Source organism: Buteo buteo, chromosome 11, assembly GCF_964188355.1.
Source record: "Buteo buteo chromosome 11, bButBut1.hap1.1, whole genome shotgun sequence".
Classification (NCBI taxonomy): Eukaryota; Metazoa; Chordata; class Aves; order Accipitriformes; family Accipitridae; genus Buteo; species Buteo buteo.
This window is the reverse complement of record NC_134181.1, coordinates 23,056,582-23,075,522: the sequence shown is the minus strand read 5'-3', so window position 1 is coordinate 23,075,522 and position 18,941 is coordinate 23,056,582. Positions and strand designations below refer to the sequence as shown.

General features: G+C 44.0%; 1 protein-coding gene across 3 annotated transcripts in view; it reads left to right on the top strand.

Annotated features, from left to right (window-relative positions):
• Positions 1-18,941, top strand: part of EDC4 (enhancer of mRNA decapping 4) — a 37,704-nt gene that overhangs the window by 4,527 nt on the left and 14,236 nt on the right. For 2 of the 3 annotated variants that reach the window (XM_075040498.1, XM_075040497.1), the window contains exons 2-18: positions 3-159; positions 1,255-1,366; positions 2,512-2,611; positions 4,155-4,344; positions 5,412-5,559; positions 6,101-6,205; positions 6,648-6,757; positions 7,265-7,348; positions 7,934-8,029; positions 9,124-9,226; positions 9,670-9,850; positions 11,681-11,753; positions 12,201-12,292; positions 12,939-13,135; positions 15,442-15,530; positions 16,317-16,470; positions 17,212-17,675. In XM_075040498.1, the coding sequence (XP_074896599.1) occupies positions 3-159; positions 1,255-1,366; positions 2,512-2,611; positions 4,155-4,344; positions 5,412-5,559; positions 6,101-6,205; positions 6,648-6,757; positions 7,265-7,348; positions 7,934-8,029; positions 9,124-9,226; positions 9,670-9,850; positions 11,681-11,753; positions 12,201-12,292; positions 12,939-13,135; positions 15,442-15,530; positions 16,317-16,470; positions 17,212-17,675 (2,455 nt within the window). Of the gene's footprint in view, positions 1-2; positions 160-1,254; positions 1,367-2,231; positions 2,274-2,511; positions 2,612-4,154; positions 4,345-5,411; positions 5,560-6,100; positions 6,206-6,647; positions 6,758-7,264; positions 7,349-7,933; positions 8,030-9,123; positions 9,227-9,669; positions 9,851-11,680; positions 11,754-12,200; positions 12,293-12,938; positions 13,136-15,441; positions 15,531-16,316; positions 16,471-17,211; positions 17,676-18,941 lie in introns of those variants that run through there. The other variant, XM_075040500.1, reaches the window with a different exon arrangement.

The following is an 18,941-nucleotide window of genomic DNA, read 5'->3' as shown; positions in this document are numbered from 1 at the left end:
AGGTTCAGTGAATGAGAACCAGAGACCATCAAATTCATATAACGGAGACCTGAATGGACTCCTGGTGCCTGATCCCATCGTGGCCGGAGATGGACCTTCTTTGGCTAAGCCAGTGCATCGCAGCATTTCTTTGGGAGCCCTGCAGGAGAAGCAAGTCATGTAAGTTTTGTCGAAAAAAGGCTAAGAGTAAATAGAAAACTGTTAAAAATTAGTTCTGCTGAGCCTGAACAAGCATGCTGGGAATCTGACAATGAGTTTTACATTGAGTTCAGGTGACAGTTGTGAGTCCATGCTGTTGGTCAGAGGTTTTGTAGCTTTTGTGAGGCTGATACATGGAGCCTGCCATCCTTGCTGCTCAGGAACTGAAGAATATTAGTTGTTTAGAGAGAAGGGGAACATGACTGGGGGTGTGATGGACATTGCAAGTCAGGATGGAGGTAAATTAGCAGGGCTCTGGGTGAAACTTAGTGTTCTCATGTAGACCTCCATCTGGACTCCTTCAGGGACCCAAGTTACGTGAGGGGTAACTTATACCAGTTTGCAGTATGGTAGACCTTGCACTTGTCAAAGTATTTGTCTCCACATAACTTAAAACAGGACAAATGATCCTGAGCTAGATTTCTACCTAACTCCTTGCTGAGTTGTACGTGTACATCGGAGTGTTTTGGATAGTACATATGTTTTTACTGCTTATATGCAAGAGAACGTATGCATATAGAATACTTTGGATTTGTCACGGGAGTAATAATGTAAATCCACAACTACAAATTCACATCAGTCTATTTAGCGTAATGCTTGGCTTCATGTGCTGAGTCTTAACATTAGAGCTTGTGTAAATAGCTTTTGTTCAGGTTCTCTGGTCCTAGTTTTGAGAGAGGATGCTGTGAGAACTGTGAGCAGCGTGCACTGTTGTTGATGAGGTTCAGCTGGTTGGCTTTGGTCTCTTTGCACTTTCCAATGTTGGATAGTAGTCAAGGCTACTTTAACCAAATGTAAGTCTGTGCTCAAGTCAAATAGGCTGGAGGTTCTTAAGCTGAACAAATCAGCTGTTTGGTGCTGTCAAACCTGTAACATGTGAGGAAGGGAGACTTAACTGAAAGTAGTTTCTATTTTCAGTTGTTCAGCTCAAACCTCATAGATGCTCAGATACTCCTTCTGCAGTGCTGTTAAAATTATAAATAACAAATATCTGACCTCTGTTCTCTTCCTGTGAATCCTGTCTGAATTTTTTTTCCCCTTTGTTTTTCTTAAAAGCTGCCTTTCTGGTGATGACAGCTCCACTTGTGTGGTGATATCGGCAAAGGATGTGGAGATAGTGGCCAGCAGTGATTCCAGCATCACTAGTAAGGCCAGAGGGAGTAACAAGGTAAGGAGCAAGAGAAAGCATAGTTCTGTCTCTTTTTTTTTTTTTTTTTTTTTTTTTTGTCACATCAGCTCGTGCTTGACTATTTTAAACAGAAATTATGATCTCCTTTCCTGTGTTATAGGAGATTTTAATTAGGTAGCAGTTTGTCAAAAAGCTTAACAAGTGGGGGGAAAATTGGAGCGGTATCTTGTAGCTGATTGTTACTGTTATTGCAGAGTCTGGCCAAGTTATCCTCCAATTTTGGGGAATAAGTCCATGATCTAAGTTGTAGGTTCCTGGGAAAGTGGCCTTCCTTCACAAACAAGCTTTTTCTGCTGAATGTTTCTTCACTGAAAGGTCTTCACTATGGAGGGAGAGTTGCTCTTGATAGTTCGCTAGCCTCAGTCCTGCTGAGGGCTCTACCCAACAGATCAGAGCTGCAGAAGAATCAAGATGCTGAGATTCGAACTAGTGCTGTGGCAGAGTACCAAGACATACTTAGAGCAAATGCTAGTAATAGGAGAGAGAACTCTGGTCTTGATCGTCTCGGCCCTTTTCCATATTATATAATTTTGTTTCTTAATGTGCAGTGAATTAAGGGACTGCAGAGATAGTAAATGAATACTGTGCCATGTTATCATTGTTTTTCATAGATAATACTGAAGATAAAAATGAAAGGGAGGATCACTGCCATAATTTCCGTATTCTTTGCTCACAGAGGTAATGCTTATCAAATAAGACCAGGACTCTCACTTTCTTGGAAAGCAGTATTAAAACTAAAAAGCAAGTGCCCATGCAGCAAATGTGTTTTCTATATTTCAAAGAAGTTTCCAAGAACTGGGAAAACAGACACAGTGCTAATAAAGAGATAAAGGCTGCTTTGCTGCAGTTGCAGGGTCAAGTGTTGTTATGCAGCATGACAGATTCAGTGAGTTGCATTCCTTCTTGCAATGCAAGGAAATATTCCTCAACCTCCAGAACTCTGAATGTTCAGGGCTCTGCTACTTGGCATTCAATGTGCAATTCTTCTTACCAACTGCTGCTTCTAACAGTTTCCTATCAAGCATTACAGATCTTCCCTAGAGGAAATTGTATATTTGGCAGGTTTGTTCCAGGAAGAAGTTAATTCCAGACATTTCTCATGTTTTGTTTTTTCTCCCGAGCAGGTGAAAATACAGCCTGTTGCTAGGTATGACTGGGAGCAGAAATACTATTACGGCAATCTGATAGCTGTTTCAAACTCTTACCTGGCTTATGCCATTAGAGGTGAGATACCTTCTTGTCTTGCATGTGATTTGTATTCTATCAGCTACAAGCTGATAACACTTGGTGGCTGCTGGCTTAATGCTGTCTTTGGACAAGGGGCAATAATTGAAACACATTTTGCAATACCCTCATCAAGCTGGTGTTGTAGTGGGAATGTAAGTGAAGCTGGAGCTATGGGGGAGAGAAGAGTTGGTTGTGTAGGAGAGTTTCCACTGAGAAAGAAAGCTTTTCTGAAGTTAGAAATAAAAGAAAGAGAAGGACTCAGTGAGGATGGAGGAAAAGTTGAAGGACTGCATTGGTTTCACTGGACAGTAAGCTGATGTTCAGATTAGTCTTCTAATTAAATATTTCTACAGCAGACAAGCTTCTGTGTAGCTAAGCACAGAAACAGCCCTGTGGTAATTTGAGCAGATAAATGTTTGTGATGGATTTGCTTGCATAAATTTAGAGTTGTGTTTAAGGCTTGATTTAGAGGAGCCAAAGAGCAATGCAGATGCAGTGTATTTTGCAGTAGGAAGGAAGAGAAAAGCAGAACAGCGCAGGGAAAGATTGTTTTACAACATACATGAAACAAATGAACACTTGATCTTCTGCAATGTCTCTTTCTGCTCTCATACAAGCATTCAGTGTCTGGGCCTCCATCAGCTCTTCCCTTTCTTCTTAGTTCTAGCACCTGTCAGTTTGTCTGGCCTTTTATGAAATCTACTACTCTGCTTCTGTGTGATTTCCTAGCTGAGGTTCTTTTAGGGCAGCTTTAGGGTGTCTCACCCTTTTTTAAAATATTAAAGCTTGGGTGAGTAACACTATGGAAAGCTGAGTGGTCTGCTAGGGCTGGCTTGGGCATTAAGAAGTGGAAGCAAGATGGTCTTCATAAGACTGCCTGCATTATGTTTGTCTGAAGTGGGGAAGCTGGAAACTTTGCTTGGTATGTGCATGCTCTAAAGCATGTCCTTTTCAGTCACACAAGCCAAAAAGCAGTGCTCTTTGCCAGGTGAATGTTTATGCTTTTTACATTCCCCTTGTAGAACATGCATTTGAGCTACCTGCCTCTCAGTGAAATTGCAATTAAAATTAATTCACTATAGCTGGAGGTCATTGTTGGAAGTTTGGTAGCTTTATCATAAGCTCAGGATAAAGATTTAGGTCTTGCATTTAATGAAGGCATCTTCATGAGAATAATCCTGGGAATTATGAGAAGTCAACTTCTGTTGCCTTCTTTTTAAGTAGAACAACTTAGAATTTGCGGTGTTCAAAAACAAGATACAGGGAATTAAGCTTGCCCCAGGCAAAGTCCTTCTTGATGCTGCCATTCCAATCTTCTGTGCCAAAGCTGAAAAGTGCAGTGAATATTTGTGCATGTACCCTGGGTCTTGCAAGGGCTTGTTAACATGGTATCTATTGATATGAGTTTTCAGTGTGCTGCCAGTCACAGCTGATGGCAGGACGGGTGCTGGAAATGACAAGCCGATGACTGGAAACAAAGGCAGTCCTGTGGAAAAACTGCACAGATAAATGGTGACTTCTCCCTCTGTCTTTCCTCCAGCTGCCAGTAATGGCTCTGCTATGGTGCGAGTGTTGAGCGTCAGTACTGCTGAGCGGACCTTGCTGAAGGGATTCACAGGCGGTGTGGCAGACCTGGCTTTTGCTCATCTCAACTCCAACCAGCTGGCATGCCTGGATGAGGCTGGCAACCTTTTTGTCTGGCGCCTGGCCATGGATAAAGAAAAAATCCAGTATCTTGTCAAAATATGCCTCATATCAGTCTTTGTGTAGTGGCTTGATGTGAATGCAACCTCAACATTGCAACTTATTTTGTAGCCTTTCCAGAACAGCAGCTTGCAGGGGGAAGGTTGATAGTTCTACCCCTTCCAGAGTATCAAATCAGTCAACCTGTGCCTGTATTCAGCACAATTATTACTTGAAATTGCATGTAACTTTAAATTCTAGCAGTGACGCCTCAGTGCTCCTTCTGGTTCAGGCAAAAGTAGTCAGTGAGAAGTGTCAGTCTGTACTAGCTGGCCTTACACATGGGCAGTGTCACCTCGACCATGTGACGGAGTTTTCTACTCATGGTTGTCTAGTTCTAGCTCTTTTCCTCCATTACTTCTCTGGGGAGGAAGATGTAATACATCCCTCCCGCTCGCTATCTTCCTTCCAAACCTGTCATCCTTCTTTTGGTAGTCCTGAAATTTAATTCCAGTGTTTGACTCATTACCCTAAATCTTTTCCTTTTAGTTGCTAGGAGTGACTGCTTAGTGCTTTTGGGAAGCATGTTAGTCTGTGGGATATGTCGTCTTAGGTTGTGGCATCTTCATTTTAATTGTATACCATCATTTCAAAAGCAACTGGAGCAAAGGTGGTTGTAGTTGTTTAAGATCTGATTTGTAGGGGTGGACTAGAGCACTCAGCCTGAGGCAACATGGTAGCTTTTTTGTCCTTCCATGGTAGCGTTGCAATGCTAGCTGAAATAATTTAATCTGTCCATCAGCAGTCACATGGATTGCACATTCAGATGTGGCTGTGTGCCCCTCTCGTGCTTATCCTGTCCCTACCTGCAGCCTGCAAGAGAAAATTCTGAGAATCTATTAACTTTAGTAAGCTTAATCTCTTCTGCTAGTGAAGAAATGCTAGCTTGTGTGCTTTCTTAGCAGAATCCTTTTACCTGTTTTCTTTTTGAATCACAGTGATTCAAAAAACCTTGAGGTTTAATAGTATTTAACAGAGGACCAAGCCTGAATAGGTTATTGCTGAGCATTAGTAACACAGCCAGAATGTTACATTTCTTAACCATGGTGATCAGAGAGGAAATCTTGGTTAACATCAAGAGACCTGACAATACCCCGTTGAACACCTCTCGAAGAATCATCTGGTGCCCTTTCATCCCAGATGATAATGAGGAGAGTGGTGAAGAGGGAAGTCAAACGTTGGCGTTGTTACATGAGGACAGGGTAAGGAAACCCTACTTTTGAAACATTGTCCCTTGTTATCATTAGAGGGGGAGAATCTAATGAAGGAAAGAGCTGATACGGTTAGAGTTGTAAAGACTCCTGTCTAGTCCATGTTGGGGATCCTCCTGTAATATGAGATGTGGGATTCCTCTCTTCTGAGGAGAGGCCATACTGATCCTTTTCTGGGCCTCAGGAGGATGGAAAGTGGTAACTTCTGCTCGCCATCAAATAGCGAGGATCACTAGAAATAGTGTGGAGGGCCAGAGGCATCACTTGTCTGTTCAGGCTGAGCCAGTACCTAGGGGAGGGGGCTTGGTGAGCAGCAACTACAACTGCCAAGAGCAGTTCCGCATACTTTTGTACAGCTGGGTGCCAGAAAAGCATCTAATGGCTATATCGGGTGGAAATGGGAAGGTTTATGTCACATGCTGGCCATTGGGCTGGTATGTCAGGATATACAATAAGTATATAAGAAATTCTCTACTGCATCAGACCAGTAGTTGTAGATATAAACCTGTGTGCCTACATGTTTGTTTTCCAGGCAGAGGTGTGGGATTTGGACATTATCCGAACGAACCACAGCTCCTGGCCAGTGGAAGTCCCTAGCATCAAAGAAGGCTTCATAGTAGTGAAAGGCCACAGCACGGTATAAACCTATTTTGTTTTCTTTACTGCTGTCACATAGGTGATTGCTACAGATTGTGTAGGTTTTCTTTGGGTTATAGTGTCTTAGGCGCTGCAGTTCTTAGGACAGTGGGCTGTAAAAAAACCCCAGTTTTCTACTCATCCATATCATCACCCACAAGCTGCTGGCTATGTACACACACTGTGAGTAAATAACTTTTGCTTAAAGAGCCAAGGTGAATGTGTAGTCATTTGCTTTGAAAATGGCTCTTGAAAAAACTCACCTGTATTTCCAAGGGCCTGTTCGACAACCTGGGCTGTACTTCTGATAGAAATTACTCTGACCTCCTGTACTATCAGACTGTTAGTCAAATTCCTGTTTGAAGAGAGTACTCTTTCTTCCTGTGAAATAAAAAAAGCTATAAAATGACTTCTGTGTCTCTTTTTCTCTCCCCTCTATGTAGTACCTGAGTGAGGGAGCACTTTCTCCAGATGGAACTGTGTTGGCCACAGCAAGCCATGATGGTTTTGTCAAATTCTGGCAGATCTATATTGAGGGGCAAGACGAGCCAAGGTAACTGGAGAATTAGAAAATGAAGGATCTTGGAACAGAGACCAGCATTTTCTCTGTGAGAATTTACTTGTTACAGAATTACCTGTGATGGTCATTCTCAGGATGTTACAAAGAAATAGAGTGTATGTTTGTAAAGTAATTTGTTGCTGAAGAGTTGTATCACTGAATATCACATATGCTCAAGGTTTGCTAACCTTGGGAAAAAAAGCAGAGCGCTGTGTCTGGAAGCAGAAGTTCTGTGCTTTGCACAGACTGTTGTCAAACTTTTGCACTGTCCCTGTAAATGCAGTAAGCTTCTCTGAGCTGTTCCTGGGTGTCACAATCTATGGCTGCATGGGCTGTGATCTCCTTATTTTATATAAGCCTGTAAAAGCTACAAGCTGATAACACTTGGTGGCTGCTGGCTTAATGCTGTCTTTGGACAAGGGATAATATGTTCAGCACCCACCTTATATATTCCTTATTTACTACTTACTGCACACTCGGTCGTTTCTGATTCTTTCCTAGGTGTCTTCATGAGTGGAAACCCCATGATGGTAGGCCTCTTTCCTGCCTGCTCTTCTGTGACAACCATAAAAAACAAGACCCAGAGTAAGTCCCTAATCCTGTACTCAGAGTATCAAAGTTTAGTAGTGTCTTCTAACTCTACCTTTGGAGGGTTCCTTGTAACTGCGTTGTACTTGTAAAAATTTAGTGTTGTGGCAGGAGCAAGTCCTGTCCTCTTTGTAGTCAGTTTTCTAGTGATGAGGAAATAAATAAGGCTCTGGAGCATAGCCTAAAGTGACATCAATCCCAGTGTCAATTCCATGAAAGCAATGAAAATTCTAAATTGATGAGTCCTTTCTGGTTTGTGCTATGGTCAGTTTTGACTGGCCTGTTAGCTTTCAAATTTTTACTGCAGCCGATTAAAAAGTAACAGTTTTGTTTTGTTTTGTGTTTTCTTTTGTTTTTTTTTTTTTTAAATTTTTAGTCTTTCTTCAGTCAGTTGTGGCCTTAAGGTTTTTGAAAGCTACAGTGGTTTCTAATCTGCCTCAAAAGCAGAGATTTTCTAGGAACTTTAAGACATGGTTGGGCAAAATCAGCTATGGGCAGCTTTTGAGGAACTTTCCTGTGAAATGTTTTTATGGGAAGAACCAGATCTTACTTTAAGACAACTTAATTCTGTTGTGCCTGCAGGGTTCCATTCTGGAGATTTCTCATCACAGGAGCAGATCAGAATAGAGAACTGAAGATGTGGTGCACTGTGTCTTGGACCTGTCTGCAAACTGTCCGGTAGGTGTTGATACGCCGACTCCCCTGAAGGGTTGGATTTACTTTGAGCAGTGGATTGTAACAAAGCTCTCAATTTCCAGGTATATTTACTTTGCAAAGGTAATCCTTGGTCTCTGATGGAGTCTACTCTAGCCCCAGCTAGAGCCTCCTCCTTTGCCAGTCTGACCTATCTGTTGAAAACTATCAGGGCTGTGGCCTGTCAGGTGACTGTCAGGTCAAGCTTTGGCAAGGGCGGGGAGGTTGATCCTTTTACACAGTCTCCTTGGTGTTACCAAGACCTGTTGTCTTTGCTTTGGTCTGTAAGAGCATAGACATACCTGTAGCATGAGGAGAGGCATTCCAAAATTGCACTCCTTGAGTGCTTTCTTCTGTAAAATTACTAGATATTCAATAACCAATCTAAGATCTTTTCCTATTACTGCTTTTTGTGATATAAATAATGAGAAGCTGCTATGTTGACAGAGCATAAGCAATTATACAAGGCTTATTTGCTGAGCCACATAGGTCCAGAAGTTGAAATTCTGCTTTAGTCCATCCCTTCATTCAGTTTATGTTCCCTGATTTTACTTTACTGCTGTTGAATTGTGGCCTCTCTGATCACATGCACATGTAAGGCCACTTCTGAATTGTCCTCTTAAAGTGAGAAGAATATGGCATACAGCCAAGTGCTGCTTTTTCTACCTCATACTACAGAAGGTCCAAAACCTATAGAAGGGTTATTGGTTTGGTGGATTTTTGTTTTTAAATCTGTAGCATTGGCTCTTGTCCTTCTATGAATGTGGACCATGTTAAGTAACGACAAACTGTCATCTTTCCTTTAAAGGTTCAGAATCTAGATCCTATTGTGTGATGTCCCTGATGAAGTCTCTTAGCTGAAGTCAGCACTGATTTCTGCAGTGATGTTTTTGTTCTAGTGGGTGGTTGCACTGTAATATGCCTGTAAACTCCTTAAGGTGGTGGGTTTTTTGGTTTTGTGTTTTGTTTTGTTGTTGTTTTTTTTAAACTTATGCAGTTTCATAGCAGTCGTTCTGGTTGTGCTAATTTACGTTGCTTTCTGCATCCCCCCCTCCCCCACCTCTTATTTGTGGATCCAGCTTCTCTCCTGACATCTTCAGCTCCATGAGTATTCTTCCCAGCCTGAAAGTCTGCCTGGACCTCTCTGCTGAATATCTGATACTGAGTGATGTGCAGAGAAAAGTAGGTGGTTCATTTTATTGCTGGCTGTGTGGGTAATAGTGGCAGAAGGAGAAGTGGCCATCTGTGTGACTGATTCTGCTGCCTAGGTCTAGGATTTGCACGTTAATAGCTAAAAATGCAGAGGTGGACCTCAGCTACTTCACCATAAGATGACGAATGGGAGCCTTAAGTAGTACTTCTCACCCTAAAGTAAAGCGTTCATTTGGAGGAACCTGTGTCTGACACAGTAGGATTGAGTTCCTGATCAGCGTTGACTCAGATAGGAGTGTGCTTATTGTGGTTCCCTTGGGTGTTTGGTTTCAAATTTAAAAGCCCCAGGCTTTATTCTTCACGTTATTCCCATTGTTCCAAATCTCTTTCAGGAGCTAGGCTTTGTAGTCCACACACACGTATGCGTGGTCTGCTCTGAAAGCCCAGTGACTTACTGTTTCTGATTCTTCCAGGTCTTGTATGTGATGGAGCTGATGCAGAACCAAGAGGAGGGTAAAGCTTACTTCAGCTCCATCTCAGAGTTCCTCCTTACCCACCCAGTCCTAAGCTTTGGTATCCAGGCAGTGAGCCGCTGTCGGTTAAGGCACACCGAAGTGCTCCCAGCAGAAGAGGAAAATGACAACTTGAGTGTAGGTAGGTGATGAAGAGAATTTGCCTGCTGTGAGATCAGGATGCCTTTCTTGACTGGCTTTCTCATGAAAGGCTGTCTCTCTCCTCTTAGTCTGTATGAAATACATCCTGTGCAGCTAGAGTGCTTCAGAGAGGCACAGTGGAGTTGGATACAAAGGACCTCTGGAAGTCTCTGGTCCAACCTGCTGCTTGAAGCAGGACTATTGCTGGTGGTATATTGGGTTACCTATGGCTTCATCTAGTTGTGAGTTGAAGGCCCCTAAACATGACATTTCTGGCTCTGCTCTGGTGCCCTATCCCACGGCTGCATCATTTCCTAAAGAAAATGTATTCCTAATATCCAACCTGGACCTCCCAACCCAGATTGTAGCCATTGCCCCTTACTACACAGAAACTCTGCTGAGGTGTTTCTGTTATTAAAAAGGATTCCAGGGCCGTGCAGGTTGAAGTGACTGCAAGTGACGCTTTGGTGAAGGTACAAGATGAGCTGCTTGGTATCTGAGCCATGATGCTTTTGAGATTGCATAGCATCATTGCCCCCAGCAGAACACAGGGGACTTCTGGCAGCGTAGGCCTGAGTCCCTCTCCAGCACAGTTTGATGCAAGTTCACAGGAGCAGAAGAGCTCCTGGAAGAAATGGCAGGATATATTTCTGTGACTGCTTGTCTGAGTAAACTCTGTGTAGTTTAACATCAGAGATGTGAGCATATGGTCTGAGAAACCAATTGGTTGCTTCTGAATTGTGTTCCCTGAGCCTGACAGATGTGAGGACAGTACACAGTCTGAGTTGAAGGAAAAGGTGTGGCAGTTCTCCATAGTGTCTGGAAGGCATAGTGCCAAGCCACAAAGCTTCTTGTAGAAGAAATTAACAAGTAACTCTCTTACAGAGGAGAGACACCTGAGATGTCTTCTCTGGCTGTTACTACAATGAGTATGATAGTGAATCCTGTGGAGAACTGTTCCATGCAAGCATTCCTTGATCACTGCCTCTCTTCAGCTGTTGGCTTGCTCCTGATCTCCCACCTTTCTGTTAGTAAAATTTGGAAAGATGCTTTGAATAATATCAGCGTGTTTACTGTTAGAAAGATTCCTGGGCTTATCAGTACAGCTGTATGGTGTGCTTCCCTATGCCTATTATTGTACGTAATAATAGTTAATTCATGTTGTTGTCAATATTTGTGGCATATTGCTCTGAAATGCAGAAGTAGAAATGACTGATACATGTAGCAAGTCAGGAGCAGACCGGGACGGACAATTTGCATAGGAATGCCTAATACTTTTTTTTTTCAGTGGGGAGTTAGGTTTATCTTTTCTACTCAGCCTCCTTAGCTTTCTTAGCAGTGAGACTGATACAGGTCATGGGTGAATGTTGTCAGCACTGGCTGATGGGAAGTTATTGCAGAGCTCTTCATAACTGTAGTTATTTACAGCCAGGAAGGATGGTTGAGCCCTGGTCTGAACGTCTGTACAACATAAGCTAGTGTGTGTCTCTTAAAATACATGCAACCAGTCATTTCAAAAGCAAGAACAAATCGCTGGCAGTTCCAGACCTCAGCTTCCTCCTCTTTACCTTTTTTTCTTTTTATCTTTTTTTTCTCTTCCTTGAGGTATATTTGGCTGGATTAGAGCAAATTTGATTGCTCTCACTTTGAAAAGTAAAGGGAGTGTAGGATATACTTTCCCTTAACAGGGTGAATCCACCTCCAAAGTGGAGAGGTGATGAAGCTATATCATGGTGGTTCTCTGCTGCTGGTTCATCTGCTATGGTGATTTTTTAGTATTTTGTTTGCAGTTTCCATCCAACTTCATGTCTTACTTTTGTCTTGCTTCCAGAAGGTGCTCAGGGAGCTGGGGCTGTTGAATCAGCAGCAGGCGTGCTGATAAAACTCTTCTGTGTGCACACCAAGTGAGTATGTGTAGCAGCTGCCATGGGCAGCTGTCTGTGGTTGTCCTAATCCTGCACTGACCTGTAGAAATTTGATTTAGCAATTCCTTTTGCTCATAACAAAAACTGTTTGAACCCATAGAAACTTCTAGCTGTCCTGTGTTCAGTATGGCCTTACCAGGAAGTAGCCCTGTGTGGTGCTGTGGCAAGCTAGTATTTTCGTCACCATGAGTACGCAGTGACTTAAGAGTTGTGCTCATGTGTAAGTGCTGGGAAGCATCTCTCGAATGCTCTGGGTGCCAGAACTGGGTGACACAGCTGAGTGAGGATCAGCTTCTGCTGCTTCTGTCACAGAAGACACTAAAGCATATTCCAAGGGAATCAGCTCTATGAAGAGGAATCTTCTAAGCATTAGATTTTTCGGGGTGATTCATAAACTAATCAGAGATGCCCTTTTTCTTTTTTCAGGGCCCTACAGGATGTGCAGATTAGATTCCAGCCTCTTCATAGTCCTGACATGAGTGCATCCATGCCTTCCCATGGCTCTCATGAAGAATTTGGTGAGCGTTTGTATTCAGACGATCTTCAGCATTGCTGAGCCTTTAAAGGTTGTTGATGGGGGACAGCAGGAGGGCAGCTTTAGGTGTGTCTTTGTAACAGAATGGTGTCATCGTGTAAAGGATTCTGAACATGGACTACCTGTGAAGCAGGCCACTTGATTAGACACTGGTGTGAGTATGGAGCAGGGAGACATGTTAGGCTGGGAGCGCTAATGCTTTGTGCATGCTTGAGTTCACCTTGCTAGGTGATTTAGCACTTGTGCCAGAAACTTGACATTTTTCTCTTGTCAGGCAGAAGAGATTAGAGTGACACCAGAGCTTTGGGAGTAGAGGGGCTGAGAGTAGTGTGTTCTTTCAGTTCATTTGCCATTCTGGGATGTGGCTGTTAAACTGGCCTTAAGTTTAGGGAAGAAAGGAAGCTTGGATCTCTTATTGTCAAAGCCTGATAACATCCACTCTTTAGCATATGAAGAGTAAGCATAACACAGGATTTGCCTTGCCCTAAGCTTTGACTACAGTGTTGCAGAGTTTTTGCTTGTTCTTTGCTTGTATGGCTAGCAATGGCATAAGTTCATACTTTGTGGAATTAAAGCTTTAGCTTTTGGGGGAAGTTCCTGCAAATTGATTTGTATTTCTCCCTTGGAAGCCTTTCCAGACCACATGGCTGATCTAAGTACAGAAGGGCTGGGATCTAGAAAAGGATCGGTGCATGGCTCTCAACCAGACCTGCGGCGTATTGCTGATCTGCCTGTACCAGCAGACTTCCTTTCTCTCTCTAATGATGCCAAACCTAAGCTGATGACTCCAGATGCATTCATGACACCAAGTACATCTCTTCAACAGGTAACCAGAAAGCAGCACTGTTTTGGGGTACAAAGGGTGGGTTTGGGTTTTGATACTTTTGGGAACTTTTTCTAGGCAGTAATGACTCTGATAGGCTAAAGTAGCGGACTGCAGAGCACGCAGGAAACTGTGCAGGTAGCGAAGCTGAGTAAAGACATGTTGGCGCATCTAAAATGCTAAGCTGGCCTAAGCTTGTGTTGCGAGTGCTGTGTTTAGCTGCAAAACTGCTGATTTGGCTGTGTTGTGTAGGAATACGGGTTTGCTAAATAACTGTACCTAAGCTGGAAGACTGCTCTTACTGGTTTACACATGTTGTTTGGGGTTGTGATATAACTATAATGGAAGAAAATATGCCATCTCTGCACATCCTGTCTTGTGGGATCCTGTGGGATGCATGTCTGAAATGATCAGGTAGGTAGATGGGACCATAACATCTTCTGCATGAGATCTGCAAATCATCGATCCAGTAGCTTGGTGGGGTTTTTTGAACCTAATACAACAGGCCTTAACTTGTGCAGAAGGCAAGTCATCTGTGCTTGCACCAGGGATTTTTGGTATCAGGAAGCATGCCAAGTATTCCTTGGGATTTGGTGATGTCTGCAAAGGATAGCAAAGTGTCTTGGTGAAGAGCCATAAGCAAGCATTTACTCCTCAGTGGAGCTCTAATGGACCAGTCAGAAAATACAGAATTCCTCTTGATGTTCTGTCACATGTGCATGGCCAGCAGTGCTGCGACACCCACCATTGGGTCCTGCTGGGCATTTCTAGGGGCTGTCTAGCACTGACAGTGTGCATCTGTCTGACTCAGCACAGGTTTCTGCTGCCCCTTGTTGTTCATGCCAACAAGCAGAAGTGCAGGAGCTCACTGTTGCTTGGCCACTCTGCATCCAAGTGTCATGTTAGTTTGTCTTAAACCCACTCAGATATTCTTGCTTTATAGCCTGCCTCTGTACTGAATTTGTACTGAATCTCTGTACTGAATTTGTGGCTGTGTAGTTTTCTCTATGTCCTTTTAGAATGGGAGTACACGTAAATTAAAAAGTATTTTTTAAGGTGCATCCTTTAAGGAAAGTGATCTGCAACTTAATTACAAGGTGTGGATTCCACTGGTGAGAAGCTGTGCTGTTTGTGTCTGCATTCCCATGAGAAATGAACAGTCAGCAGTTATTTGCTGTGATGATACAGTTCTTACAGGCAAGGAAGAGAGTGCTTGTGAGCAGCGCTCCACATACACATCCTAAGGCAGGGCTTCTCCCTCCAAGGGAGGAACGCGTGGTTGTCACCACAGCTTGAACCTGTACTGGAGGAGCCTGGATGAGGATGGACAGCACATGGAGATGACCAGAAATGGAGATTGTGCTGAGTTGACTAATGAGAGAGAGCCACCCTGGCGACAACCTGGGGAGCAAAGAATAAATTAAACTCCTCCTAAAGGTTTTGATGTTGCTGGCAAAGTTGCTGAGTGCAGAAATTAATTTTGTGCCTGAGGGTAGGTAGCCTTCCCAATGCAAAGATGTCCTAAGGGAGCAGAGAGAAGTTGTTGATGAGGTGGTGGTTGCACATACTGTTTGCTGCAAGGAGCAGCTCACTCTTCAGTTTAAACAGTGTTACTGTTCGGTTTAAATCTGGCTTTTTACTGCAACCTGTTTTATGGCAGGCTTTTTCCTGCTGGCACCAGCACCTAGGAGTACTGTAGGGTGGACAGAGCCTTGAGTTTAGCTCAATCTCTGCTCTCCACCATAAGCACTGTCAAGCGTAAGAAGCTTGGCCACACCGGCTTTCCCAGCTGAGTACTTGTGTGCTTATGTTGGTGGTCTGTGTAGGTGTTTCTTGGTAGCCAGAAGCAGCAGTGGGGGCCAGCATATCCCCCTGTGCTCTTCACTGCTAGCCAGCTAGCTAGATGAGCAATACCTCTTCTTGTGCATTGGAGTATTCTACTTCTGCATATCAGCAGTGCAGGACCTAAAATCCGTACGGACTCTGGCCTCGCTAGCGGCAACAGGCCTTTACAAGAGCAGTCTAGCTCAAAGAAGAAAATGGGGATCTGGTACGGACCCCTGCAGAATGCCACTTTATTTTGGGAGAGCAATTGCTTGATAAAAGCAGTCGTGGTTCATGTCATGAGGACATATTGGGGCTTGCCTTTGACCAGCACCTGAGCACCCTAGCAGTACAATTCAACCTATTTTTTTATTCTGTTCCCTCTCTGCCAAAACCTCTAGGAATTCTGAAGCCAGAGTTCTCAGGTCAAGCTCTGCTGTTGGACTCTTCTGTCACATCCTGACTGCTGTATATTTTTCTTACAGATCGCTGTATCTCCAGGCAGCAGTGTCAGTTCCCTGACTGCAGTCACAGCCATGAGTAGCACTTCTGTCACAGATGCCTCTATGCCCAGGTAAATAGCGCATGTATTAAATAATATATCTGCAGCTGAACTGATATGGTCCTTCAGGGTGGTGCAGAGCTGTAGTGTATCTTGTAGGAGAGGAGATTGTAACCAGAGTTAGAAACCGGCCTGAGTCCCAGTGTCCCTATATGGGCAACTGTTTGCATCTCTAATGCAGCTTGGAGCATGCCTGTTGTCATCCAAGGGGCCAACAATAGTGTTTCATTTGTGCCTCCTAGGGATTCTCTTATTGCATCTCAGTTTTGTTGCTTTACATGCTTCTCCCAAAGGGCTGTTGTTGTTTACAGGTAAGAGAACACTGCAGCCACCAAGGACAGGGAGATAATTGGGACTGTTAGGAAAACTTTACTAGTGTTGCAGTGGGTTAGGCTGCATAACAGGCAAAAACTTCATTTCTGTGGGCTGGGAAAAGGACAAAGACCTACCCTGTAGTGTCCTGTTTCTCCCTAAACTCTGTACAGTGTGAACAGAGTTGACCCCTCAAATTCTAAGAGATTGCAATGCCCCTCTTTTTTGTTTGTTTGGGGTTTTTTGTTTTGTTTTGTTTCCACCTGGTATCTGTTTGCGCTGTACGGGGACTAGGAGATGCAGGTGCTAGTTGACAGGGGGTAGCTGACCACGGTGGAAAGACCAAGGACTTGGAGAATACTAGTGAAGTTTGGGTTGGGCTTCTCCGTTGACCTGTGGAGCCCGTCTCCTCACCCCGAGTGTTTGATGCAGACCTGTGTCATTAGATTGACCTGCTTGATTTGTTTGTGTCTCTGCTTTCTGCAGGCCATCAGAAGACTTGACTGTGAGCCCCAAGATGCAGCTGGACACCAGTCTCACACTGAGTAGCAGTAGCAGCAGTCTCCAGACTAGTCCTAGGAGCCATTCAGTTCTTATCCCAGGCCTGCCTGACAAGCTAACACCAAAGGCACCTGTTCCAGTAAGGCTCCAAATGCTGCTCCCTTCCTTCTCCTCATGGCCAAGGGCCCTCTCTCTATGGGCCTATACAAGCTGAAATTAGACTTACTTGAATATTAACAGGGCCAGCCTCTGCCCTTTGGAAAACACAACTGCTGGCACAGATCTGCAGCCAGGTTTACCCGTGTTAATGGTACTTGGCCTCATGTGAAACAGCATGTCTCTGAAAACTAGCGACAGCTCTAGCTTGTGCTGTCACTATCGCAATGGTTAGACATGGTCAGCCTTTGTGTTAGGAGACAGTGCTACCTGGAAAGGTTTCTTCCTCCTTGTTGGTCTGACAGGTCTGAAACAATCATATCCTATTCCTAAATATTTCTTTCCAGGTGTGATGTAAAACAGATTATGACCAAAGCTTGCAACTGAAATAAGCTTTCAGTCCAGGAGATATTCAATGTTAGTTCTAACTTTTTCCCTCAAAGAGAAGGGATCTTGGAGCAGAGCAGGGAGGGAGAACTGGTGTTAGATATTCTTTTGAAAGTGTGTTCAAATTAGCATTGGCTTAAGTGTGTTGTTAGCCCACTTGAGAGTCCATTAGAAGTTTTGGGGCCCTTCTCCATCTGCTGAAGAGTGGGAGCACAGGGATCACATGAGGAAAAGATACAGCTGGCTGTTTCCAGAGGTGGTTGGTGTAAAGTACCAGGGGTTCTTGGGGTGTCTCCACTTTACCCTGAAGGCTCTTATTTGATTTTTTTTAATTCAGGTCACACCAGGAAACCCCTCTCTAGCACTGGAACTGCAGGAGGTGGAGCCCTTGGTGGTGCCCCAGGCTTCTCCCACCCGTGAGCGCTCGCCAGACGTCATTTCCTCTGCTTCCACAGCCATGTCCCAAGATATCCCAGAGATTGCTTCTGAGACCTTGCAACGCAGCTTTGCGGGAGCTCCATCTGGGCTCCCTGCGGAGGTGCTGGAGCCCAGTCATCACGCAGACAGTATGGCATCCGCTGCCTCAGCCTTGCATTTGCTGTCTCCGAGGAACCGGCACAATTCAGAGCACAGCCACCACTCTTTGGACATGCCTCCAGTGGAGGTAGACAGACTGAATGCTCCATCGTTACTGGAGACTGCTTTAACTCAGGAAAATGCATCTTCTGACAGTGTTGTGAGTCAGCCATGGCCAGCAGCTCCTGACATAACCAGGGAAACCAGGAACAGCATGGCAGACAGGTAATCGCTTGGGTTTGTCTTGCTTAGGGCAGTTTTTTTGCACTTGCCAAATTGCTAGCTTGGTGAAAAGCTCTTATGTTGTGATTAAACCAGAGCAGTTCACCATCCTGCCTTTCCTTAAAGGATCTTATGATTCAACCTTCTTGTGTGCTTGGTCTGTGTATCTGTGTCCTGAACTTCCTAGGCCAGCTCTAACAATTTGTGCTCTCTAATACCCCTTGCAGCATAAAGGATCTCTGTTAAGAAGGTGAAAAGTCTACTTTATTGGCCTTCATGTTCACCTGGGAGTGGAGACTTGAGATGAGATATTTTTTTTGTGTGCTCTAGAAATAAAACCAGTACAAGCTAAGTTCTGCCCCAGGTGATGCGTTCCTGCATGCTTTTGTTGAAAGGAATCAATTAGCACATAATTGACAGATTTGATTATAGGTTAATTGTATATCTCTCTTCTAGGAGTGGCTCTGCAGCTAGCATTATAAATAAAGTACTTTAAAAATCAGAAAATTAATGGCAATGTCCCTGTGGAGCGGGCATGCAGAATGGGGCAACATCACATACGCCTGCTTACCAGGAGCAAACTATTATACTGGAGCAGTGCTAGGATGCATCACAGAATTAGTATCTCTGTCTTGTAGTGGGACAGGAACAGTGAGATGCATCTGTCACCTCCAGAGTCTGTCTAGGCCAGGGCTGCATGCACCATGAGAGCCTGCAAACACCTTCCTTTTCAACAGAACTAGGAGGCTGAGAGTGTCAGTGTTGTCCCCCAAACTATTGAGGGCTGTTCCCTCCCATCAGAATTGCAAGAGAAAGGCTGCACCTTGTGCCTCCACACCTGAGGATGCTGCTTCAGGAAATGGTCTCAATTCTGATGGCTCTGGGAAGGGCACTGAGGCTGTGTCTCTATGTAGTGTTTTTGCTTTTGCTCATAATTTGCTATAGGAATTTGCAACTCCCCTCAATCCCACTCTGTCTTTGAAATCTTCAGGACTTCTCATATCAGAATATCAGATCAGATATCTCTGGATCCAAGAGTTTGGTGGGTTTTTTTTTTTCACACTGCAGCTCAGTCAAGCCATCAGCCCATGTGAAAGTAACAAGTGCTCACCTCTGTCTAAAGATCTTCTTGCAAGCTGAATTCAGATAGATGTAGTTTACAGCTTAGAAGCACGTGCAATTTGCTTTCAAAATCTTTGTGAAACTCAGACTGGATTCACTGTTACAATTCTGTTCTGGCTGGTAGAGCTACCCCATCAAATTCACATA